Raw genomic sequence first — 26,550 nt, 5'->3', positions numbered from 1 at the left:
ATCCACTTTATCATTTTTTCTCCCACCCCCATAGCTTCCAGCGTTTTAATCATGAAACCCCAGTCTACTCTGTCAAAGACCTTCTCGGCATCGATTGACATAAATAGACCTGGGGTTCCATTGCTCTTGATGGCCTCTGCTATGAGCAAGGACCGCACCCCGTTATCTCTGCTCTCTCTCCCAGGAACAAATCCCACCTGGTCCGGATGGACCAGATGAGCCATTCTCTCCTTAAATCTAGTTGCAAGCACCTTCGCATACAATTTGATGTCTGCGTTTATAAGCGCTATAGGTCTGTAACTTGAGCAAAGGGTGCGGTCCTTGCCCTCCTTGGGGATTAAGGTCACAGCTGCCAGCAGAGCACCTTCACTCAGCTCGCCCTGCGTCCCAAGGTCGTTCCAGAGCCTACACAACCTCGGGACCAAAGAGTCTCCAAATGTTTTGAAAAAACCGGCTGTGAAGCCATCCGGGCCTGGGCTTCTCCCGGTGGGGGAAGATCTCAGAGCCAGACGGATTTCTTCTTCTGTTATGGGATTATCGAGATCTTTTGTGTCCTTTTCGGCCAGTTTATTAAGCCCTGCCTCCTTTAAGAAGGCCTCTGCCCTTTCTTTTTTCCCTCTGCTGCAACCTTTCTTACTAACTGAGTACAGAGATGTAAAATATTGTCTAAATTCTTCTCCAATTTCTCCCGAAGAATACCTCAGGTCCCCTTTTTTATTTTGGATCCTGTCAATGAAGTTTATGTCTCGTTTTTTCCTCAGAGTTTTTGCCAGGTGTTTACCTACTTTATTGCCCCATTTAAATTTTTCTCTTAGATGTCTATTCATAATATGGTGTGCCTCCTCTTCCATTAAATCTTTTAATTCTTCTCTCTTAATGGTCAGCTGTTTTAATGGTGTCCTATCTGATCCTCTGTAGGCTTTGTGTATCTTCTCTAACCTAAAAATTTCTGCGATAAGCGCTTCCTTTCTTTTTATTCTTTCTTTTTTCAGACCTGCCCCAACGGAGATCAGGATCCCTCTAATATACGCCTTAAAGGCTTCCCATACAATCGCCCCCTGAGTTTTGCCCGTATCGTTAGTTAGAAAGAAAGAATCGATTTCCTGTTGGATTTTTTCGGCACTTTTGGGATCTTTAATTAAGTTCTCATTAAGGCGCCAAGTAAACGGGGGGTTTTGCACTTCTTTTAGTTTTATTTTCATCATGGCAGGGGCATGGTCTGACAATGATCTAATCCCAATCTTAGTTTCTACTACCGTATCCACCAAGCGATGGTCCACCATCAGATAGTCCAGTCTGGAATATGTACCATGCACGGGGGAGAAGTAGGTATAGTCTCTTACCCCAGCATGTTGAATCCTCCACATGTCTATCAACTGACATTCATGTAATTTTTTCCCCATTCTTCGCAGGGTTTCTTTGCTCATCCCCCGTGCATTTGATGAGCTATCTAGGGATGGATCCATACAGAAATTGAAGTCTCCTGCTACTATCATCTCCCCTTCCCTGAATCCCAACAATTCACTAAGGACCCGCGAGAGAAATTTGGTCGGGTCTCTGTTCGGGCAATAAATATTGGCAAGGGTGAGGGTTCTCTCTCCTATCCTAATCTTCAAAAAAAGGAAGCGCCCAATCGGGGTCTGTTTTCCTGTCTATTAAAAGATAATTAACATTTTTCAAGAAACCAATTGCCACCCCTTTTGCCCGTTTTATAGGAGAGTCACTGTAAATCCACTTTGGAAAGTGTTTAGAATAGAGTTTTATACCTGTTTCCCATACAAAATGGGTTTCCTGCAAAAAAACCACGTCTGCTCCATAATGGTGCAACTCTCTCAGTATTTTGTGCCTCTTGTTGGGGGAATTTAAACCCTTAACGTTATATGTCAGACATATAAAATTCATTTAACCAAAACCTTGTGCCTTGCTTAAGACCTGATGGTAGACTAGGGAGCTCTGTATTGAGTGAGTCTGCAAGGGAGAGAACCCCTCCAGTCCCCCCCCTCTACCTCCCCAGCCCTCCCATCCCATCCTAACCTCCCCCCCTTCCTCATCGCCCCCCCCCACCCACCCCCCTCCCTCGCCCCCCCGCCACTACCTGGCAATTGGATCGCAGAGCGACTCTTACTGTGCTCCTGCCCTGCGCTCCGTTGTGCCCTGGCGTGGGTCCCGGTGATGGACAGCGGTGGTTTCGTCCCCAAGCTCTATTTGCGTTTGTTTCCCCCCTTCTCCTACCCCCCCACCCCCCCGCCCCCAATTTACAAGTCCTGCCCTCTTTTGTCACGCTCAAAGACAGCGGGAAGCCCCAACTGTACTTTAGATTTGCCCCCCTTAATAAGTCCAGCAACGGTTTCAGATGTCGTCTCCTTGCTAATGTACCAGCGGAAAGGTCTGAGAATATTTGTATCTCGATTGTTAAATTTGACCGGTAGAGCCCCTTTTAATTTGCTCCAGATTTTGGCTTTGTCCTCAAATTGGTGAAATTTCACTATGACATCTCTGGGTGCATCGTCTCTCATGTTAGGGGGTTTTCTGATCCTATGGGCTCGGTCAATTTTCAATTCACTTTTCGGGTTTCTTCCCAAGAGGGGATTAAAAATCTTTTTGATAACTGTGATCAGATCTTCATCTCTCTGCTCTGGTAGCGATCTAATTCTTAAGTTTTGTCGTCTGTTTTGGTTTTCTTGTTCTTCCATCTTATACAGCAACTCTTTGTCCCCTCTGTAGTGTTTTTACTTGTTTTTTTAACGTGGCAATTTCTTCACCCTGCTGTTCCACCCCCTTCTCCACTTCTTCTACTCTCATTAGGAGGTGTCCCATGTCAGTCCTTACGTTGAGGATTTCTGCCTTAATTGCCTTTTCTAACTTCTCAAACATGTCTTGAATCTCCATTTTTGTGGGGAGAGCTTCCCCTGCCAGATCCGTCTCCATGTTCAAAACTGGTTCTCCTTCAGGAAGTGCCCCTGTAGTAGCTGCTCCCCCCTGGGCCCCTTTGTTTTTAGTTGAGGCCTTTTTTTTTGTCTTTTGACTCTTTTGACACTTGTTGTTTATTATCCGTGCCGGGACTCTTTAAAAACTTTTGGATAGTACTGGGGTTCAAGCTGTCTCTAGGTTTGTTAGGGTCTGCTGATTTTTGGGGGCGCCCTCTCATGTTCATCCCCCCTCCCCCACACCGCCTGAACCCTGTTTGTGCTGGTTATTACCAACTACTGTTCTGGCAATCTGGTTCTAGACCCAGCGTGCATCAAAGAAAGTTTAACACAGGGATAGGGAACTGGTCTCTATGCCCTTCCCCTTGGGGAGATTACAGCAGCTCTCCAATCCGGCTTGCAGCTGGTTAAGTAACCACGACCAAGTCACTGCTCACACTTAACAGTTAGAGACCGTTTCTAAGACAATCACACTGTATGACCAAAAAAAAAAAAAAAAAAAAAAAGGACTCCCCTTAGAGCTTTCAGGATTGCTGGTCAGGATGATTTTTACCAGGGACACCTGTCACAGGCGTATTGCACAGTTTATGTGAGTTCAGTTCAGCCAAGCAGGTCCAACCTGGCCCTTTGCATCACTGTTTTTGGGAAAAAAGCACACACAACCCAGAAGGCAGTCCTGCTCTAGTCCCAACTTAAGCCCGGTCTTTAGCAAAGTGGTAGTGTATAATATCCTATGGCTGTACCTTTGTTGAATTGCCACAGATCATTTACACTGACAGGACACCATATATGAGGTAACACGTGTTAGACATAACCCCACTCTGGTCATATAGTGACCGCTATTTCCGCATCAGCAATATGTTGCTTTAACATCCACTTGCAACTTTCAGATTGCTTTAATTGATTTTCTTCAGCAGGTAGCTATAATAGGCATTTGAAACAGTTCTTATAGTAGTGGTATCAGCCAAGCTGATCCTACCTGGATCCAGGGAATCTCTTGTGGGGGAGTCCTCCGCATTCAGAATGGATTTCTCTGTCAGCACCAGCACTGCGCTTTGAAAAGGAAAGAGGGGGGGGTCCCCACACCCCACGGTTTACCGCGTTGTCTATTTGCCTGAGCGTCCTACTTTGATAGGACACTGTTCAGCCGTTCTCCTTGAGACTGTCCCAGCGCGGTTGTTAGGATGGGGGGAAGCGGGGCCGAGGAGTCCCGGAGCGACAGACACAGGGGGGGAGGCCAGGAGATAGTGTATGTATACTGCTGTGGCGTGCCTCTGCTCCGTCTTCTCTCCTAAGCCGTTCTGAATGCAGCGCCAGTCCGCAGCTCTCATGAGGCTGCCTCTCTTGCTTGCTGGAGCCAGCTGACAAGCGGGCCAGCCTGTAGCTTCAGGGGAAGGGAAGGATCGCTTGTCGCCTCTCCAGGCATGCACCGCTCACTGCCCCATTACCGAGCCCTGCCACCAGACCTCAGCACGTCATGTCATGCCGTCCCCACACTCCGGAAAAGACTTTGTTTGCAAGATTACAGGTATGTAAACCTCTCATACCTTGGTCATTTTTCCAGACACATTTTTGTTCATGTGCTTTGCAAATTTCTACCCTTAAGCTAATATCTGTCTTTTTGGATTAAATCTCCAGCAAGCTGAGAATTCAGATTTTTTCCTCATTCTGGGAAGCCTCTCTTTTGACCGTCTCTTCAAGGTTTAGAGATGTATATCTTCCTCTAACCAGAGTGAAAACTACAATTCAAGCATAGTGTATCTTTTGATCCATAGGATCAGACTAATTCTCTAATAAAACCTAACATATATATCTCCACGTAACCACTTGGTAAGCAATTATAAACATTTTTTAACTTTATAAGGATACTATTGCCCCCCCCCCCCCAACTTTGGAGGGTTCTTATATTTCTTTTATTTTGTGTTCTTATCACTCTCATTTCTTGTTCCTTTCAATTTTACACAACCTTCTCCCTCCCCCTCCTTTTTTTTTTTTGCAGCCCTCTCTTCCCCCTTTTTCCTTCACCCCCCCCTCCCCTTCCCCCTTCCCCTTTCTCCTCTCTTCTCTTCTTTTCTCTTTCCTCCCCCCTTCCCCCTTCCCACTTTTATTTCCTTTCACCCATTTTCTTTCTTCCCTCACATCTTTTCCTCTATTTTCATTCTTTTTCTTTTCCCTTGCCCTTTCCCATCTCCTATTTCTTTTGCTTTCATTTGTACTCTTCATTCCTTCTTTTCTGTGCAGTCTTCTTGGCATTTTCTTCCTTTTTCCTGTTCCCTTCATTCTTTTTTCCTACTCCACTTTCTTTTTCTCTCCCCTTTTTTCTTTTCTTTCCTTTTTTTTTTTTTTTTTTTTCCTTCCCTACTATTCCCCTTCATAATTATTCTGTCCCCTCTTTCTCTTGTGTCTTAGTCATTTTAGCTATTTGTATTATTTTTATTTATTTATTTATTTATTTATTTATTTAGAGGCCCTCATTTGACCATTTGGCTTATCATACTTTTTCATCTGCATGTATAGGGACCCACCCATTCTTCCCGGTTAAGGTGGGGTGGAGTTTTCCCACGGGCTCACATTGTCCCGCTGAGCCGGTGTCCTTTGATTACAGTTTCTGGGTGAGAGATACGCCTTCATGAAACACTATGGTCTCTATATGTGTGTATATATATTTTTTTACATAATTCCATAGTTTAGCATCACATATCTGGATAATTAACAACACGCAATTGACTCCCTTTGTTCTAGCTCCCTGTGTGAAAAGCATCGATATATACCCCCAATGAGTTGAAAATGTAACTGTATGGAGGGCAGGAGGCAGAGCCTAGCAGAGCAGACATGCATTGTTAGAGCTCCACACCGCTGAGAAGAGAAGAGCAGGACAAAGCGGAGCCTGCAGGCTCAAAAGGTATCCATTTAAACCTTTTTGCCCCAGGGAACAAACTGTGAAAGTTTGGGCAGGAAATATGGTACTGGGAGGAAACCGTGGCAGAAATAAAAATCACCTCACAAAGAGCTCACAGGCACTCACTGCAGCTGAAGCAGCTCCAGTCACCTCACAAGATACAGCATCAGGGCGCTCTCACAGACAGAAAATGTCACAGCAAGACTCTCCATTTGAGTCAGATACAGAACAAATCCTCTCACAAACTTCTCCACATGCCTCCTCAGTATCCCCAGTAATATTATTACAATTTGAAAAGATGCTTCATAAGGCTTTAAAATAAACCTCAGACCAAATAACAAAAAGCCTAACCAAAGAAATAAGAGAGCTGGGAAACCGCACCGCAGCTTTAGAAATAAAAATGGATGAAATTGAAATTACAACCCAAGAAAATATAACAGAATTGGAACAATTAAAAAAAGAGAATTTAATACTTCAAACTAAGCTCGAAGATTACGAAAATAGAGCCAGACGTTCAAACTTACGCATAAGGGGAATACCTGAAACTGTGACAGACCTGCAATCTACTATTACTGCTCTATTACAAGAACTAAAGCCAGATATCCCTATTGAACGTTTAGAACTGGACAGAGTACACAGAGCCCTCACAGCCAAAAAGAAAGATGGACCCCCACGTGATATAATCACAAAATTTCATTATTACAGAACGAAAGAACAAATACTAATTGCTGCAAGAGAAAAAAAGGAACTTAATTTTCAAGGACACAATTATCAAATTTTTGCTGACCTATCCCAACTTACTATTACTAAAAGACGATCCATGAAACCCCAACTAATGGAACTGCAACGCCACAACATTATGTATCAATGGGGCTTCCCCTTTTCAGTCAGATTTAACTACCAAGGTACAATTTAAAGAAGCAGATCAGCAGATGAACTACAACAAACCCTTTTAAAATTAAATCTGACAGAACCCACAAGCAGCAACACTCCCACACGCAGAAGAATGGCATCATCTTCACCTTCAGGCAGCACCCAGAAAATTTCAGAACAAAATGGGAATCATCATTCTCACAAAAGAGGCCGTTATGCCACATCATCCATGGACCAAGAAGATTCAATGGACTGACATCCTAATTCCTGATATCTCTTCATTTATTATACTAAGAGATGGTTCTCTATAAAAAACCTATATTTATAACTGAATGTAACTGCAACATGGGATCATGTTACATTCCAGTTATATTTCTTATTACTTCTGATTCATATAGCCTTAGAATATAAAAGTGAAATAAGGAAATTCTTGTTCAGTTATATATTATCAGGTAATAACAATAGATTTATTACTTTTTAGGACAAATATGTTCAATAATCCAGAAGTAATGGAAGCTTTTTCTTTCTTTTCTTAAAACAAATATATTATTACCTAACTAGTTCCTAGAATTATGTTTTTGTTTATTCTAATCTGAAGCAATACAACCTCAATTTTATGAGTTAACATATCTAAACAGTTACATATGAATAAAATATGTAATTGTTTACTCTAAAAGGGTTAAAATCCCAAAATAATTCAAACTATCTTCATCAATATCAAAGTTATTAACAGTACCTTTCTAACTGAATTATTTAGCCTAGGGCAAGACTAACCATATACAACCACCCTGGAATAAATAATTTCAACAAAAACTATATTCTGCACTCCAATTAATGAAACATCATTTTGATGTCTTTTGACATAGCACTTCTCTCCTGTAAGCGGAAGATCCATGTACCCCCATTAGCCCTCCTCATTCTCCCAACCATATTATGTGGGAGTGTGACGAAGGCACTTATTCCCCTGAGAGAGATATTTATTCTCTTTCACGGGTAAATTGTGATTACTTGCAAAAAATAATTTATACAATATATCATCTAATCTCGTATGTTTTTTGTTTACTCTTTACTCCAGAATTCACTGGTTTCTTTTCTATCTATTCATCTCTTCAGTCCACACAGGTTGATCTGCGCAGTCAGCTCTGCATAACAAAAAGTAAGTCAAAACTATTTGATCTATTGCCATGGCACCACTGAATATACTTTCCCTGAATGTTCAGGGAATAAATGTCCCTCAAAAAAGGACCAAAGCCTTCCGTACTTTCCATAACAAGAAGGCTCACATAGTATGTCTCCAAGAAACACACTTCACCAAAGATTCTACTCCAAAATATATTTCTCCTTTTTATCAACAAATTTACACGGCTTCTGCCTGTACCAAGCAAAGGGGAACTCTAATTGCATTTCACCGATCCACACCATTCACCTTATCATCAGAAATTAAAGACCCAGAAGGTAGATACCTGATACTCATGGGTTATATAATGGATACAGCAATCACGGTGATTTCCTACTACGCTCCTAACAAACAACCTACACCATTCCTCTCACATATATTACAAGTGATTAATACACACAAAATAGGAACAGTGATAATGTGTGGGGATTCGAACCAGGTCCTCCTCCCATTTCTAGATAAATCACCTTTTACACCATCCAAAATAACCTCTAGATTACCTTTTTCTCAACTTCTTTCCAAATACAATCTGGTAGATTCATGGAGAGAAAGTAACCCAATGAAAAAGAAATTCACTTATTTCTCGCACCCTCATCAAACCTTCACCAGAATAGATCATAATTTTCTAACAATAGGAATGATACCAGAAATTATTGCATCAGATATAATTCCGATTCCGTGGTCTGACCATAATGCAGTATACAATACTATAGCCTCAGCCATACCAAAAGCGCATGACCCAACGTGGTACTTACCGGACATAATACTCAAACACCCACTACATCAGATGGCCATTGAACAAGCTTTAAAGGAATACATATTAATTAATAATACAACAGACATCTCCCCAATAACACTGTGGGAAGCTCATAAGCCTGTCTTGCGTGGTACAATACAAAGAAAAATGGCACTATTTAAACGGGAACGCAAAAATCTAGCAAAAAAACTAGAACTCAATTTTAATGCAGCCTACATATCATTGCAAGATAATCCATCTCAGAGTACAAAATCTCATCTGGAAAAATCTAGATTGGAATACGATCTATTTCTCACTGAGTCATTTGATAAATCCCTCAAACGCTCCAAACACAATTTCTACATGAATACAAACAAACCAGGTGCATATTTGGCTCGGGCATTAAATTCAACTAACAAATCTTTCAAACCAATACGTTTGAAATTATCAAAAAATGTTTACACTTGTAATCCAGTTAAAATAGTCCATAAATTTCACTCACATCTCACAACTTTATACAAGACAAACAATGAATTTAATCCTACAGAGGCTGAATCCTTCTTCTCAAAAATAACCTTACCTGAGTTATCTCAAAATCAAAAAAGCAGTTTGGATGAGCCTATAACTATAGATGAAGTTGCTAACGTCATAAAAGACCTAAAACTTAACAAAAGACCAGGCCCAGACGGCTACTCGGCTTTATACTGTAAAACATTCTCAGAAATACTCTCTCCCATTCTCACTGAAACTTTTAACAAACTTCTAGATGGACATTCTTTTCGGCAAGAAACACTAATGGCAATTGTTTGTATGATCCCAAAACCCCTTTCTGATGATACTTCCTGTGTGAATTATCAGCCTATCTCTCTGTTAAACCTCGATATTAAATTATTAGCAAAAATAATAGCAAAACGCCTCAATAGCATTATAGGAAAATTAATACATAGAGATCAAGTAGGCTTCATGCCAAATAGACAGGCAGGCGATAATATACGCAGGGCAGTGTTATTGGCACATATTGCTAAAAAACGGAAAATCCCTTTATGTTTTCTATCTCTCGATATTAAGAGGGCATTTGACACAGTATCCTGGCAATATATGCAATATTCATTACAAAAATGGGGTTTTGGACCCAACTTTTTAACATGGATCAAAGCATTATATAATAAACCCAAAGCCTATATAAAATATGCTGGATACAAATCTGAAGCCTTTAATATCGAAAGAGGTACCCGACAGGGTTGCCCATTATCTCCCTTATTATTTGCCCTTATACTCGAACCCATGGCCCAATACATCAGAACAAACCAAACTATAACTGGCATTGAAGTAGGAGGTATTACACACAAATTATATATATTTGCAGACGATATATTACTTTTTCTATCATCACCACAGGTCCTAACTTAATACCAGCTCTTGATGGGTTTGCAGCCCTATCCGGCCTTATGATTAATCCTAAGAAATGCCTAGTGCTTAATATTTCACTCACAAACATGGAATTTATCCCGGCTAGGGCTGCACTCCCATTCACATGGGCAGAAAAATCAATCCCATATCTTGGAATTCATTTAACAGCATCTCATTCTGACTTATTCTCAACCAATTATCCTCCTGTATTAAGACAGATCACAAATCTAATAAAACAATGGTCGCAACTTCCTTTATCCTGGATAGGGAAGATTAATGCAATCAAAATGACTATTCTACCCAAATTGCTTTATCTATTCAGAGTCCTCCCTATTCCAATTCCTTCCTATTTTTTGAGAATAGTACAAAAAAGAGCAACTTCGTTTATATGGGGCTCTTCTAAACCACGTATACCTATACACACACTCTTTTAAAGCTTGGACAACATCAGGCATTCAGACACTAAATGACTTCATAGCATCTAAATCATTCCTTTCATTCCCATCGCTTAGAGAAAAATATGATCTACCAAACTCTGAGATATTTAGATATCTCCAAATCAAAAATTTCTATACACCATTCCTAAAGGGGGATACACCATTATCCCAATTATCCATTTTTGAATCAATCTGTACAAAAGATCCATTTGCTAAAGGTACAATTTCATCACTTTATAATCAATTATATGGAGTAGCAAATCTTAATAGACCCTCTTACGTTCAGAGGTTGGAGGAGGACCTGGGACGAACTTTAGAAGACACGGACTGGTCTAACATATGGCTCACATCTAAGTCATCTTCACCCAACATCTTAGCACTGGAGACAAATTATAAAGTCCTAACTCGCTGGTACCTTGTACCCGCTAGAATGGCAAAATATTCACCTAATACCTCAGCTCTTTGTTTTCGAGGATGCCCAGAAATAGGCACACATTTACACATATGGTGGACGTGCCCAGTAATCCAAACCTTCTGGAAGGAAGTCTTTGTGATTGCATCTAAAGTATTTAAAAAAATAATACAACCAGATCCATATTTAACTTTACTTAATCTAAAACCGGAATGGTTAACACTCTCTCAATTCAAACTTATGATCCAACTAATAACGGCTGCAAAACAAACAGTGGCCAAGGCATGGAAATCTCCTACATTGGTACTAGCAGAAACAATTCACAGAATGAATAATACAATGTCCCATGCTAAGATGGTAGCCATCGATCAAAATCAAATTCCAAAATTTGAAAAACTTTGGCATCCTTGGATAAAACAACAGTTCCTGTCAAACTTCAATGACTCTGTTGCCATGGTAACAGATTAAATGACTTACAGAGTCACCCATTCTAAGGCTTCAAAGAGAACTAAAAAGAATAATAAACTGACGAGCAGAACAACCTTGTGGACCATACCTCTACCTTTCAACCCTTTTTCTTCTTTCTCTTTCCTTTTCTCCACCTTACGATTAAAGCTCATTATCAGAATTTATTTGACCTATATACACTCTACTTGTAAACAATATGTATAGTAGGTATAAATCATTTAAATACCTACAAAAGTAACTAAGGAAATGATATATATCTTTAATTTAGGTTTATGTGAACCCAATGTTTAATATTTGAAATTTCATGATATTTACCTATATAAACCCTACTGTAAAACAATAAGCTTACTTTATAGATCCTTGTAAACTTACTTTATGTATCTTTATAACATTGTATACTCAATAAACTTCTTTTGACAAGGAAAATGTAACTGTATTTGTTTGTTTAATGCTTTACAAATATTTTCATTTTATTGATAAATATTTATGATGACATGCTATTAATATATACCTATGTAAGGATTCATGCATTAACATCTGTATACAGTGTGTATTTAATTCTTATCTATGTAATTAAATAATCTATACAGTACTAATTGATGCTTCATCTGTAGAATTCACACAACGTCATACTGTGCTACCTTCAAGGCCCTGACAAAGCGTCACTGTCCGCAAAATGTGTAGGCCATATTTCTATTAATTGTTGGGGATCTGCACACCCTGAATTCAAACCTAATTGTACAAACTGTAATGTACATTTTTCAACTGTTTTTATAGTAAATAAAATTGTCTATTTTTTCATAAGTTTGTTATTGTATTTCATTTGTTTACTCTTCTCAGAGGCACAATTAAAGTCCCATCCAGTTCCATATATTTTTTGAAACATAGTTGCATGAAGCACCGCATGGCATCTTTTAGCCTGACTACTTGCGTAGCCCCTTGAATGCTTAGGGAGCACTGCTGGTTCAGAGGACAATTCAGCAGAAGAGGCCATAAAGGAGGAAGAAGAGGTGGGGGGAGCAGACAGATGTGGCACAATCACCACCAACTTTTTGGAGGCATGTTGGTGAAACAAGTTCCAACACTGAACCCTGTCCTGCATCCTTCCCAGATGCCAGTAGAGTTACCCAGTGTGCCGTAAAGGAAATGTGATGTACCTGACCATGCATGCTGGACGATGAGTCAGCAGTAATATGAACCTTGCTGCTTACCACCCTGTCCAACGAGGCCAAAACATTGCCCTCCACATGACAGTAGAGAGTTGGAATGGCCTTACGTAAAAAGAAATGTATTTTTGGAAACTGCCACTGTGGTACAGCACATTCCACAAATTGACGACAGAGGGCGGAGTCTACCAGATGAAAAGGCAGCAGTTGTAGTGCTAGCAATTTGGCCAAGCTAAGACGCTGCACATGTGGATGGCTGGGACAGTATTTTTTTAATGGTTCAGCAACTAGGGTAGCAAAATTTGCCTGCTGAAATCAACAGGTGGTGTACTGCTAGAAGATTGGCTGCAAGTACTTGTGGCACCTATTACTATACCTTCATTCCTCTAAGTTCAGGCTTTTGAGAGGACTTGAGGTATAGTAGGGTTTGAGATCTAAGATGAGGAGCAAGAAGAAGTCCACTTTTTTTATGATGTGGGTCTTTCAGGTGCTGTTCCCAACGGACTGCATGGCAGGTCATCATATGTCTTGCCAAGCATGTAGTGCCTAAGCGGGTGGTGTTCTGGCCATGCTTGATCCACTTCAAACAGAGATTGCAAACAGCAACAATGTGATCTACTGCACATGTGTTGAAAAAAGCCCACACCAATGAACATTTGGAAGTCAGGGGCGAGTCAGCAGTGCCCTGCATCTGTGGAGCTCTGTGGTATGATGCAATAGGGTGGCTGCCCTTAAGCTGGCCCCTGGAGGACATCCTGCCTCATTTGAGTTGTGCCTCCTGCTCCTCCTCACTTTCCTCCTATCTTCTCCCAGGCATCCAAGTACAGTCAGTAACCTCATGATCCCCTTTCTCCTTGTCATTGGAGCAAACTTGGCAGTATGCTGCAGCTGGGGGAACATGACTGCTAGTTTCTTGTGCTTCTGTGGCACCCCCTTTCTCTAGGCTTACATTACTCCCTTCCTCAACCTGGGAACCAACATCGAAGCATTCAAATTGCTGCTCATCCTCCAGCAGCATGTAACCGACACTATGGTCGAATAATTCTGGTGACTCCTCTGTGCATGTTGGTGGGGCTACGGAAGGAGTAACTGTGGTCAAGGAGCTGGTGGAATAGTCCGCTTTGCCAACTGCGTTGGAAAGCAAACTAGTATGAGCCTGGGTAACAGAGGATGAGGAGGATGAGGATGGCTTAGTTATCCACTCCACCAACTCTTCTGCCTTTTATGGCTCAATAACATGACCAGCAGCAGAAAAAAAGGACAAGCGTGCCCCACCTGCAGAGGATGTACCATGTCTGCGACCACCACTTTTCACTGTAGACACAGAGGCTGCTTGCCCTCTTTTAGTGTCCTGTGAGATTCTGCCTCTCCTTGGTGGCCTTCCAGACATCATGGGGATTTTTTTTTTCACACCGCACTACACTGTTTTATATACTGTACACTGCCTGCACTGTATTATATACTGTACACCATCTGAAGTGTATTGTATACTGAACACCATCTCCACTGTATTATATATATGGTACACCGACTGCACTGTTTTTTATACTGTACACTGACTGCAATGTTTTATGAACTGTACACCGCCTGCACTGTATTATATACTGAACACTGCCTGAACTGCATTATATACTGTACACTGCCTGCAATGTATTATATACTGTACACACTGTATTTTATACTGTGTACACCGCCTGCACTGTATTATATACTGTAACCGCCTGCACTGTACTATATACTGTACACCAACTGCACTGTATTTTATACTGTGCACTGCCTGCACTGTATTATATACTGTACACTGACTGCAATGTATTATATATTGTACACACTGTATTATATACTGTGTACACTGCCTGCACTGTATTGTATACTGTAACCACCTGTACTGTATTATATACTGTACACTGCCTGCACTGTATTATATACTGCATTCTATATATATATATATATATACTACACTGACTACACGCTCTATCCACTAACTAACCTGCCTAATCAATCTCAAGTTCTTCACAACACGCTACATATGGCCGCCTTGTAAGTAGCCTTATATAGTGTGGGGCCTGAGCCATGATTGGCCAATCATAGCTCTCACAGCACATTGCACTGTGCTTGGCCAAAGCATACAGGTCAGGTGCATGTTTTGGCCAATCAGCAGCCATCAATGCACTGTGATCTCACAGTGCTTTATGGGGTGCTCTGTGGCACTGGGATTTGTCACAAAATGCCCCACCTGATGTTCGAGTTGAACTTTCATTCGATTCAAACATCGGGACCATCCCTAATGATGACGCTTCCTAAGATTCTTTACCATTTTAGAGCTCTACGACTAACAAACCCTTTTTCATAGATATTAAATGAAGGTTGATCAAAATCCCCAAAACTATACCTCTCACACGTGTACAGATAGAGATAGCGGCGCTAATATAAATTGTGTAAAATAATGGGTCAGAGCAGTATAATGCCTATGACCCTCTACTTATGCATAAAAATATTAATAATAATAGTGTCATGAAAAATATTAATTTTATCATGAAAAGAAATTTCTTTAACACCCAGTGAAAAGTGTCACTATAAATAATAAATTACAAGAAATGAATGATCAAGTTCAACAGTTGTTTTTCAATCTTCTTGTGAAAAATCTTCTACTCTTCCACCACACCACCGTGATAGTGACACCACTCCCTCTGAAGAGCGCACTCACCAGATTGTATAGCCTCCCACTCTCGTGTTTGGCAAAACAGCAATTGAACCACACCTGGGTTGCATGTGATGAACCGTGACTCCAATCAAGCCAGCTCCATATGTGAAAAAATGAATAAAGTGCTCCACATAGCGTGATACCATTTTGACAGATTTATTAAAATCACTTTAAACACACTTCAATGGTTACACTCACTTTTAAACTGAAACATAAAAGCCTTTAAAAAGAAATCCACAGCAAGCACAGCAAGCAACAGGATCAGTGATCCAACGGTGCACCGCGGTCACAGCGGACCTGAAGTGTAAACTGGTATATCTCTCAACCAACCTTCTAAGGCCCAGCCATCCGATCGGTGTAGTCCTCCTCAGACAGCGGCATCTAATGTCAGTGCGATGGAATGCCGTGTAACCATGCCCAAGACATGTTTCGTCGAATAGACTTTTTCAAATGGGATTGGCTACACGGATGGTTCATCAATCCTTATATATTATCTATGATTAGTCATGTGATCACCATCAGTCATGTGGTCACCATCAGTCATGTGGTCACCATCAGTCATGTGATCACCATCAGTCATGTGACCTCCTGCTCTGCACATGCTCACACTTCATGTCCCCCTGACCGTGAAGCACAGGTACAAAGACTGAATGCATTAGTGGATCCCAAACATTTTTACGGTGTGTAGTTAGAATGCTGCATCCAGCATTACCATATATGACATATGACATATCCTAACTTATAATCCACCACTAGTTACAGTGCTAATGTGGAAAAGTAACCAATAAAAATGAATATTAATAAATTAAAAATTTTAATTTAATTTAAAATTTTTAATTTATTAAAATATTTTAATTTAATTTAATTTAACTTATTAATATTCATTTTTATTGGTGCACCGTTGGATCACTGATCCTGTTGCTTGCTGTGCTTGCTGTGGATTTCTTTTTAAAGGCTTTTATGTTTCAGTTTAAAAGTGAGTGTAACCATTGAAGTGTGTTTTGAAGTGATTTTAATAAATCTGTCAAAATGGTATCACGCTATGTGGAGCACTTTATTCATTTTTTCACATATGGAGCTGGCTTGATTGGAGTCAAGGTTCATCACATGCAACCCAGGTGTGGTTCAATTGCTGTTTTGCCAAACACGAGAGTGGGAGGCTATACAATCTGGTGAGTGCGCTCTTTAGAGGGAGTGGTGTCACTATCACGGTGGTGTGGTGGAAGAGTAGAAGATTTTTCACAAGAAGATTGAAAAACAACTGTTGAACTTGATCATTCATTTCTTGTAATTTATTATTTATAGTGACACTTTTCACTGGGTGTTAAAGAAATTTCTTTTCATGATAAAATTAATATTTTTCATGACACTATTATTAATATTTTTATGCATAAGTAGAGGATCATAGGCATTATACTGCTCTGACCCATTATTTTACACAATTTATATTAGCGCCGCTATCTCTATCTGTACACGTGTGAGAGGTATAGTTTTGGGGATTTTGATCAGTTTATGTATTTATTTAAGTGGCAGCTTTTTTCACTGTACACTGTGTATGTACACATATTTTGTATTCATTTACACATCTTTTATATAGCTTTGCACATTTCTTTGGCGCAGTGGAGTAAGAGAGATTCAGGGGCAGTTTATTTGTATATCTCTTGCTACAAACCATTAAATGAAGGTTGTCTAAATTTGTTTGGCAAGGAAAGAAAGCTAGGTGCACACATAAAACATCCTTATAAAACATAAAAATGCAGGTGGCATGGACCTACTGGACAAACTTTTTATAGTTACCCACTCTATGCAGTGGTTTTGACAGAGCAGCCCAGATCCTCCTCTTCTCGGGTCCCTTGTGGGCACTCCTGACCCCTCCCTCCTGCCAAGTGCCCCCACAGCAAACAGCTTGCCATGGGGGTACCCAAGCCGAGCCGCTGCTCTGTGTGTCAATTAAGACATGGAGCCCTGTCTCAGCCAGCCCCCTTTCTCTCCTCATTGGTTCACCGACTTTGGTTGACAGCAGCGGGAACCAATGGCACCCCACTGCTGTCCAATGAGGAGGGAGAACTCTCAAGCAACATAGCTGGATGGAGAAGGGGCTCAGGTAAGTGTTAGGAGGGCTGAGGGGGGCTACTTCACACAGAAAGTGTTTTATCTTAATATATATAATAAGAAAAAACCCTCTGACTTTACAACCACTTTAAAGACTAATTTGTGACATCTATTTAGACCAAGATAAATGTTGGTTCCTCCCATCTCCAGTGAAGCAATGGAGTGTGATAGGGCAAGCCTTTGTTACCACAGGTACTCTAAAGAATCTTTTATTGGCTTATTCTGCAAATAATTCCAACTACAATACTAACCATCCCACTATCTCAGCAACTCGGGAATAGTTTCTTAAAACACCCCCAAGGTCGTAAGATTCGTAATTCTTTACCATCGGAAATTTTTAGATTCCTCAACCAACACATTTCTTTTAATCACTTCCCACTGTAAGTAATTACACCAGTGATGGCATGATCTATAATAGAAAATATAAATCTTTTGAGGTAACATAATTGCTCTAGTATGCACACCTTATCACATACAGTATGGCATATCTATATTGTAACTTGCTAGATGTCAATATACTGTTCTATGTGTTTGTAACTCAATTGAAGGGAGAACGCTCCCTCCAATGTATTCATCTACCTTGTATTTTCTTTTATTACCACCAAAAAAACCTTTAAAAAAAGAAAAAAAAGAAAATATAAATCTTTTAAATTGTTTCAAACATTCTTGTTCCTTCCAACTCAGAATTACCTTGCATATGCTACATTAACATCTTACTTCCAACACAACCCTATCCTTAAGCCTCGTACACACAATCGGATTTTCCGCAGACAAAATGTCATACTTTTGTTCGAAGGGCGTTGACCAGGAACTTGTCTTGCATATAAATGGAAGGAATTGTCAGCCAACAAACACGAACATAGTGACGTACTACGAGCCGATAAAGAGGTAGTTCAATTGTCAGGCACCACCCTTTGGGCTCCTTCTGCTAATTTCATAATAGTAGAAGTTTGGTGAGTGTTGATTTGCGCTTTTCATTTCGCGTTTTTCATTTCGCGCTTTTCGGTTCATTTCTGAACGGCCGTTCGTCAACCAGCCATTTTGTAGAATCGGAGGAGATAACGTGTTATTTATTATTGACCTTGGAGTTATTGCTTTGACCCAAGTCCAGTCCAGGAACAGGAGGAAGAGGATTTCTTGGACCAAAAATTGGTTGCTTTATTAATTGTGACCAATTATATCATACGCCTTTGCTGCGGGAGCTCCAGGAGAATAATCTGGATGATTTTCAGGAATTATCTCCGGATGACGGACCCCTGCTTTTACCAACTCTGACCCCTATATTAAGAAGCAGGACAGATGTTTTTTATTTTTTTTTTTTTTTTGGTGCAAGTTACCACAACACCATTATCCCACAGTTTTTAAGATCAAAGATAAAACTATGTTGGTGTTCCTTGTTAATTTTACATTGTATTTTTTAAAATGTAACTGCCTACTCCCAAACTGTCATTTGAAGTAAAACACACAGCCAAGTATAATTCTCCACATTTTATTTTATTGTGCATTAAAAAAGAAAACAAATAACGTTAGACATGCTGTCTGCCAATAGAACTTAACGAAAAAAAGGTGCATTGTATGCATCCAAAAATATAGAAAATATACCAAATCAAATCATTATTCAACCAAAAAATAAAATAAAAGCCTCATGCATGTGTGCTGTCATCCGGAGATAAATTCAAAAAACATCTGGATTATTCTCCTGGAGCTCCCGCAGCAAAGCCATATGACATAATTGATCACGATTAATAAAGCAACCAATTTATGGTCCAAGAACTCCTCCTCCTCCTGTTCCTGGACTGGACTTGGGTCAAAGCAATAACTCCAAGGCTAATAATAAATAACACGTTATCTGCTCCGATTCCGCAACATGGCTGGTTAATGAACGACCGTTCAGAAACTAACTGAAAAGAGCGAAATGAAAAGCGCAAAATGAAAAGCGCTAATCAACACTCACCAAACTTCTACTAACATGAAATTAGCAGAAGGAGCACAAAGGGTGGCGTCTGACAATTGAACTTGCTCTTTTTTGGCTCATAGTATGTCTAGTACGTCGCTACGTTCGTATTTGTTGGGCGACAATTGTGTACCGTTTGTATGCAAGACAAAATCCAGGCATACGCCTTCAGACAAAAGTCCGAGTTTTTTTCTGCAGAAAATCCGATCGTGTGTATGAGGCTTAACTGTACTTACCATGGAGCTGCGCAGTTTGCAGCCTAAATACTGTTTTACTATGTATTGTGACATAAAGTGATTGTAAACGTTCACCTTGTAAACTCATTCAGTTTAAAATAGAAATGAAAGGCAAAACATGTTGTATAGATATAATAAAAACATTATAAATACCTTTTTTTCCTTTTTTTTATAAGTGATCACATTACCTCCGTTTCCTCTGTTCTCCGATGCATAAGAGCTGGGGGGAGGAGAAGCAGCAATACAATGAGCTTTCCAGTGAATAGTTGTGCAGCAAGGGTGTTTTAGGACAAGTCTGATCATTAAAGGAGAGTACACGCCGTTTTTTTTTTCTATGGCCAGCAATGGCTTGCAACCTTGACTCAACTTGTCAGTTTTGCGGCTGCAGCTTCTATACATGGTACAGATTCACCACTTTACAGGCAGGCTAAGGAGACCCCAGGCACTATCTTTAAGGAATTTTTCATTTTTATTGTTTCACTTTAAGCATCATTAAAATCACTGTAAAAACGATCTTTTTAAAAACAAAAGATTTGTATTGACACATGTCCCCCCAGGGCAGTACCCAGGCCCCCATATAAGCCTTGCATATAAGCTTTCAAAATTGGGATGTTTGATCTTTCATGTTCAGGTCCCATAGACTTTAATAGGGTTCATAGCCGGGGCCGAACATTTTCCCTGTTCCGGAGTTATTGTGCGAACCGAAGCGGAGGGGTGTTCGGCCCATCACCATTGTTATATTCTACAGTGCTGTGTTGCACTAGATACGTTTACCTTATGTACTTAATGCTTCTGTTAAACGAGCATTGTTCCATACAAGTATACGCTGTTTTGAGTTGGATATATTTGTTATCTTTGTATGTTATTGAAAATCAATGAAAACTATTGAATTTAAAATAAGGCATGTAATATAAACAGAAAGATTTCATTAAAAAAGTGTTGATAAAGGGGATGAAGAAACAAGGAAAAGCAATATATAAACAAATTAAACTTCAGCTTTAACTTGTTTGAGGTTTTGTGTCCTCCAGTTGCATAAATATGTGAAACAAATAAAAAATCCATATAAGACGGCAGACAGAATGACCTTCTTTGATGAAAATGGTGAATTTCCTTCCAGCTACAAAATAGTAAATTGGATGAAGTCTAACCGCCAACTTAGAATAAGCCTTACTGATGTTGGTTCATACACACCATGGGGTAAAGAAGAAGACCGACTTCATATTGACCCCGACAAAATAACATGGAACTATGGAAATAATACGGTGAGGCACTCACTTTTCATGACATTGGTCACCTATTGTACAGTTTTCACAACAGATATTTAACAATTATAGTCAAGCAATGACATTTGTGAGCATCACCCATGAACTGTATTGCTTCAAATATTATATTAGCCTTATCTGCCCTTCACATATAAGTATAGAATAAATAACAGAAATGAAACAAGAAAGTAAAATATTTGTATGAATAATTTTGTACTCATACTCCTGGACTATGGGACTCTCTATGGGGAATGATTTCTGTCCCTCAGGTTAAAATGATTTCAAGTGTATATAACCCATACTCTCTTATTCCTCCTTTTTGCTCTCTTAAAGGAGAAGTATGGGATGGGTTAAATAACTAGCACATATTACATTAATCACATATCAGCTGATCTTACTTTCCTACCTCTTTTAGTTTTTTCCAGCATATGCACTTGATCTTTCCTGGAGCTCCCAATGACATTCCATTTGCTGTTTGAAAAGTTCTCAGGGGGTGTATACAACTTCAGCAACACACCAACACACCCCTTGCCTCTGTCCCTCCTTCCCTGAGAGAGGTGGCTGTGCCGTGAACAAGCACGTTGGTCACATAGTTCTGTTTCCATAGTAATATGACCTCAAACAGGAAACAGAAGTTGCTTGGCCAGTTGGTAAATGATGTGCCGTCTAATCTACTGCTGGGAGTATGAGATAAAAAATGTCAAAGGCTTGTCAGGATCTGGAGGGTGTTGGGTAAGGATGAGCTCAGGCGTGTTCGCAACTCCACGTGCCCGCGCCCGCCAGGAAGCTGAGCTCATCCTTAGTGTTGGGGAGGGCTCCCTCCTCCCCCTCCTTGATTTTAGTTGCATTCCCCCTCCCGTCATTGCCCTGCTCCTCTCATCCAAAAAGAATAGTTCAGTTCTAGTGGGGTGTAGGAGAAATTGCCCACATCCCTAATATGAACCACAAAATGAAAAAGGCAATCACTCCAAACAAATGTATACAAATTTAATGAGTAAAAGATATAATTTTAATATGCAAAATATAAAATAAGGAGGATATAGGATAGACTATGTCAAGCAAATTGCAAGTATACAATGTATATGAAATGTGTAACATGCTGATCATAAGATCACAATCACTGATTTAAATCACTCTTGTACTGATGAACAGAGTGATACCCAATGCGTTTCAAGGTCATGCATTGATCCTCTTCATCAGGGGAAAGTGGTAGAAGTATCTATGATAACACGTGAAAGCAGTAATCTTGTTAAGTCACATCAGGAGTTTAAAAGCAAGGAACGATGGCTCTGCTGACCCTGGACTGTCCAGAATATTGGAGGTGAGGGTGACCACCCCAGCGATGACCAAAAGGCGGGGCAGAGGAAGGAGACCCAACCCACCAGAGGACCCACACCAAAAAGGTAAAAAAAAAAAGAGGATCTCAGTAAATAGATACACAGAAAGGCTTTCCACATCAGGGAATCCAGAGGGCAAAAAGTCTTTCATGTGAGTACAGCTAATTTGAAAAGGGTGCAAAAAAGATTACACCCAGCAGCTATACAGTCTCCACACACATGCAGGCTATTTGTATATACAGTGTGCATATCAAGGCTCTGTTTGTGTAAACAGTGAGCAGTTCTAGGCTGTATATCTGTGTACACTCTGCATATTCCAGGCTGTTTGTAAGATAATTCTGCAACAAGTGTGTGCTATGTGGGGAGGAGGAGAATTATGTGTGTCCTGCCAAAGTAGTGACCTCTGTTCTTTGCCCTACTGACCTCTGGACTACTGACCCCTGTCCTTTGCCCTAATGACCTCCGTCCTCTGGACTGCTGACCCCTGTCTTCTGCCCTACTGACCAATGTCCTTTGCCCTAATGACCCCTGTCTTCTTGACTGGTGACCTCTGTCCTTTGTACTGCTGACCTCTGTCCTCTGGACTGCTGACTTCTGCCCTCTGGACTGCTGACCCCTGTCTTCTGCCCTGCTGACCTCTGTCCTGCTGACCTACTGTTCTCTGGACTGCTGACCTCTGTCCTCTACCCTACTGTACTTTGGACTGCTTTCCTCTGGCCTACTGTCCTCTGGACTTCGGACCTCTGTCCTTTGCTCTACTGTCCTCTGGACTGCTGACCTCTGCCCTACTGTCCTCTGGACTACTGACCTCTGTCCTATGCCCTACTGTCCTCTGGACTTCTGACCTCTGTCCTCTGTCCTACTTTCCTCTGGACTGCTGACCTCTGTCCTTTGCTCTACTGTCCTCTGGACTGCTGACCTCTGCCCTACTGTCCTCTGGGCTACTGACCTCTGTCCTCTGCTCTGGACTGTTGATCTTTGTCCTGTTCCCTAATTACCTCTGTTCTCTGCACTGCTGAACACCATCCTCTGCCCTGCTAAACCTTGTCCTCTGGACTACTGACCTCTGTCCTCTGCACTGCTGACCCCTGTCCTCTGCTGTACTGAATCCTGCACACTGCTGTACTGACCTCCCATCCTTTGCCATGCCCACCTCTTGTCCTATGCCCTGTTGACCCCCTGCCCTGTTGTCCCCTGCACACTGTCCTATAAATAAATGTCCTTTGTACAGTCCTCTACAAACTGCTGAGCCTATCCTCTGCCCTTCTGACCTCCCAACCTATGTTACCCTGACATTTTTAATTGCATGCCAACAGCAGACAGGCTAGATTTGGCCCTTGGCATAAGAAACCTTTAGGCCAGGTTAACATTTCATGTAAGGTAAAATATGCCATGCAGGAAATATTAATCTGCCCAAACGCTTCCCTATACCTCCTTTGATTTATCTTGCACAAAGTGATCTGGTCAGCATTCTTTCCGCCAGTGGCAGAAATGATTCTTGGTAAAAAGCGCTCTGTGCTTTTAAAGCACAAGGCACTGCTGATGAGAGCAGACACTTTGTGCAAGGTAAAATGTGTTTTTCCTTTGCATTACATTTATCCCTACCCTAAAGGTCCCCTCTGACACTTAAGTTTTACTTTCCATAAATGGTCTGCTCTGGTCGGTGTTCTTGACAGTGGTGCCTTGAACTTTTTTTAAAACTTTATTGAAATGTCAATGTGACATTTCACTAACATCTATGTACTACATTGCAGGAGGAGATCACCCTGTAACTAATGAACCCAGAATCAACGTTATTTAACACTTTTGGGTTCACAGTTGTCATTCTATGGCTACTGTAGCCAAGAAAGCAGCTAATCAGGCACAATATTTGCTGGATCAGCTGCAGTGGGGGCATGTTAAACATTAACGATATAGACCCCTGATGTCTGCATAAAGAGAACCTGTTATCTTACATAGGGGGCTTGTTAGCCCCCTTGTGATGGCAATAAAGTGCACAAAAAAATTAAAAGCACCCCTGTACACATTATAATGCACATGTGCAGCCTAGGGCACACACATGTATGTAAACATACATTCTGCTACACATGTCAGGTATGTATGAACATCAGAGTGAGAGCAAAAATTCAAAGGCATAATTCATGATTAACTCTAAACTAATAACCTGTAAAGGCTTTTAAAGGGTTGTTTATGCCCCTCCAGAGCTAGGGAGGTGACATGAGCATAGCTTGTGTTATAACCAATCAGCATATAAAAGAAAATGTATGGGTAAAAAAATGAATATACATATTCACCTCTATGATGCACCATTCTTGTGACACTGCATCTGCCCCATGCCACCACTGTAAATGAGAGGGGAATGATTGATTTCCTGATCGCTCAGTTCTTGGTCTGCTTGGAGCATAGCACTATGAGTGTCAGTTCCAACCCACTACTTTGCTCCTCCAATGTTCAATTGAGTGCTGGCTGGGGAGAGGGTGGGAGAGGCTGGTTCCAGCCACATAGTGAAAAGCTCAGCCAGATGTCAATCAAACAGCCGGGTGGATGCTGACGATATTGTGGTCATCTTTTCTGAGCCTGGCCAGCAATGGCATAGCTGTGCCCCCAGCAGCTGATAGAGGACAATAGCCTGTTATTTAATGACTATGGGTCATAGGATTATATTAGTAAAAGAAGAGTTGTACAGCCAAGAAAGGTTTGGCTATGCTTGCCATTTTTAATAATATGTCACCATATAATGACTGATTAGGTAGGTACTCTTAAGAAAAGGAAATAGTCTACAAAAAGTCTACATTTACTGTATAATAATAATAATAAAAAAAAAAGTTTTCATGTCCTTTTATGTATATATCTAACACCCCCCCCCCCCAACTCATGTAAAAGAATATGCAACAACGGCCTTTCCCTCTGGTTCCTCCTGATGTTACTAGGAGTTCCTGGAGGTGTCATTGATTGAGCTCCCATCTGATGATACCTGCCTAGTTCTGTGCTAAGCCATGGCCTATTTAGATGGTTCTAAGGGCTCATTCACACAAGCTGTGCCTTCTGCAAAGCAATCCATGGTTGATTGTTTTTTATAGGGCATTTGACAGGAGGTTAAAAGGCCATATGTTGCCTCCTCACACGGGACTGATGTAATCGCGGCTCTGGTCACTCACACGGCACAAGTCCATGAATAAGGAAGGAAGACTGGGTTAAGATGGAAGTACAATGAGCGGGGACAGTGGAAGTCTTCTTTTTTTAGGCAAGTTTCACATAATGTGCTAGTATGCGATGCACACCAGCACATTATGACATTGCCTTTCAGGTTTAAAATAGAAAAAACACCCATCAGTTTGCTTCCACTTTAAAGGATATGTGAACCGAATTCAAACCTCTATTAAATATAAGAATGAATGGTGGCGCTACCGTGATAATGATAAACTATAAGTGGATGATATATATATAAAAATGTGTAATGATGATGATAAAGTGACCCTATCATCAATTCCACAGTGGAGTGAAAAAATATATAAAGACTGAGTATATGAACATAACTTAAATAACATGCCAAAGTAAATAATTTCCACCCTGTGACAAGTGTGAATATATCACTACTCAAAAAATTGATTTTGAACGCATAAAATCAGTTCATATACAGTGCAGACAAAAGTCCAAAAAGTGATAAGATCTCCTGTATGAGAAACAAAGTGTGATTCTTGTAATCATCCACCACACCTCAGTGACGTGATTCCACTCCCCTCAAAAATTCGCACTCACCAACTGCTATAGCCTTACACTCTTGTGTTTGGCCAGAATTGCCTCAACCCACTTATGGGGGTTAAAATCAGATTTCCAATATCCAATGGTGTATATGTCAAGCACTCTCTCTGAAGTAGTAGCTCCACATGTGAATAAAAGAAGATAGCGTGATACCATTAAAAAAAAATATTCAAATCTCAGTAATCCATCACCATTGTACTCACATGTAAACATATCACAGCAGGCAAAATGCAAATCACAATCCATGCAGTGGTAGGAAAAAATAACAGCGGCCGTGGTGGACCCAGGGAGTGTGAATGCTGGCGATACTCTCACCCGCTCCTAGAAACGATCCTCCGCTTCCCAATGCTCTGTGTCTCTTCACTCCATCCTACATCACATGTACTAGATTGCCGTATAGCCACGCCTGACATGTTTCGTCACTAGGACTTAATCATGGGACTTAATCCTTGTCCTTGTTGATTTCCTAAAGCACAGTGGTGGGATTACGGGTATAGATGGATTCACTTGTAAACCAACAGTCTGAACACTTTAAAGGATAGTTTCTCATTTCATAACATAGAGTCTAAAAGCCTAAGACTCTCATGCAACATCAGTGGATTGAGATGGGGCTCAGGTAAGTTATAGGGGGTCTGAGGGGGGCTACTGCACACAAAATGTTTTTTATCTTAATGCAGT

General features: G+C 40.7%; 1 protein-coding gene across 1 annotated transcript in view; it reads left to right on the top strand.

The window, feature by feature from the left end:
* LOC141131268 (vomeronasal type-2 receptor 26-like) overlaps window positions 1-26,550 on the top strand; it is a 233,735-nt gene that overhangs the window by 167,543 nt on the left and 39,642 nt on the right. The window contains exon 4 of the mRNA XM_073618775.1: window positions 20,540-20,773. Coding sequence (XP_073474876.1) covers window positions 20,540-20,773 — 234 coding nt within the window. The remainder of the gene's footprint in view (window positions 1-20,539; window positions 20,774-26,550) is intronic.

Source organism: Aquarana catesbeiana, linkage group LG01 (genome assembly GCF_042186555.1).
Source record: "Aquarana catesbeiana isolate 2022-GZ linkage group LG01, ASM4218655v1, whole genome shotgun sequence".
Classification (NCBI taxonomy): Eukaryota; Metazoa; Chordata; class Amphibia; order Anura; family Ranidae; genus Aquarana; species Aquarana catesbeiana.
The sequence above is the reverse complement of the archived record's forward strand: the minus strand, read 5'-3'. Positions and strand labels throughout refer to the sequence as shown.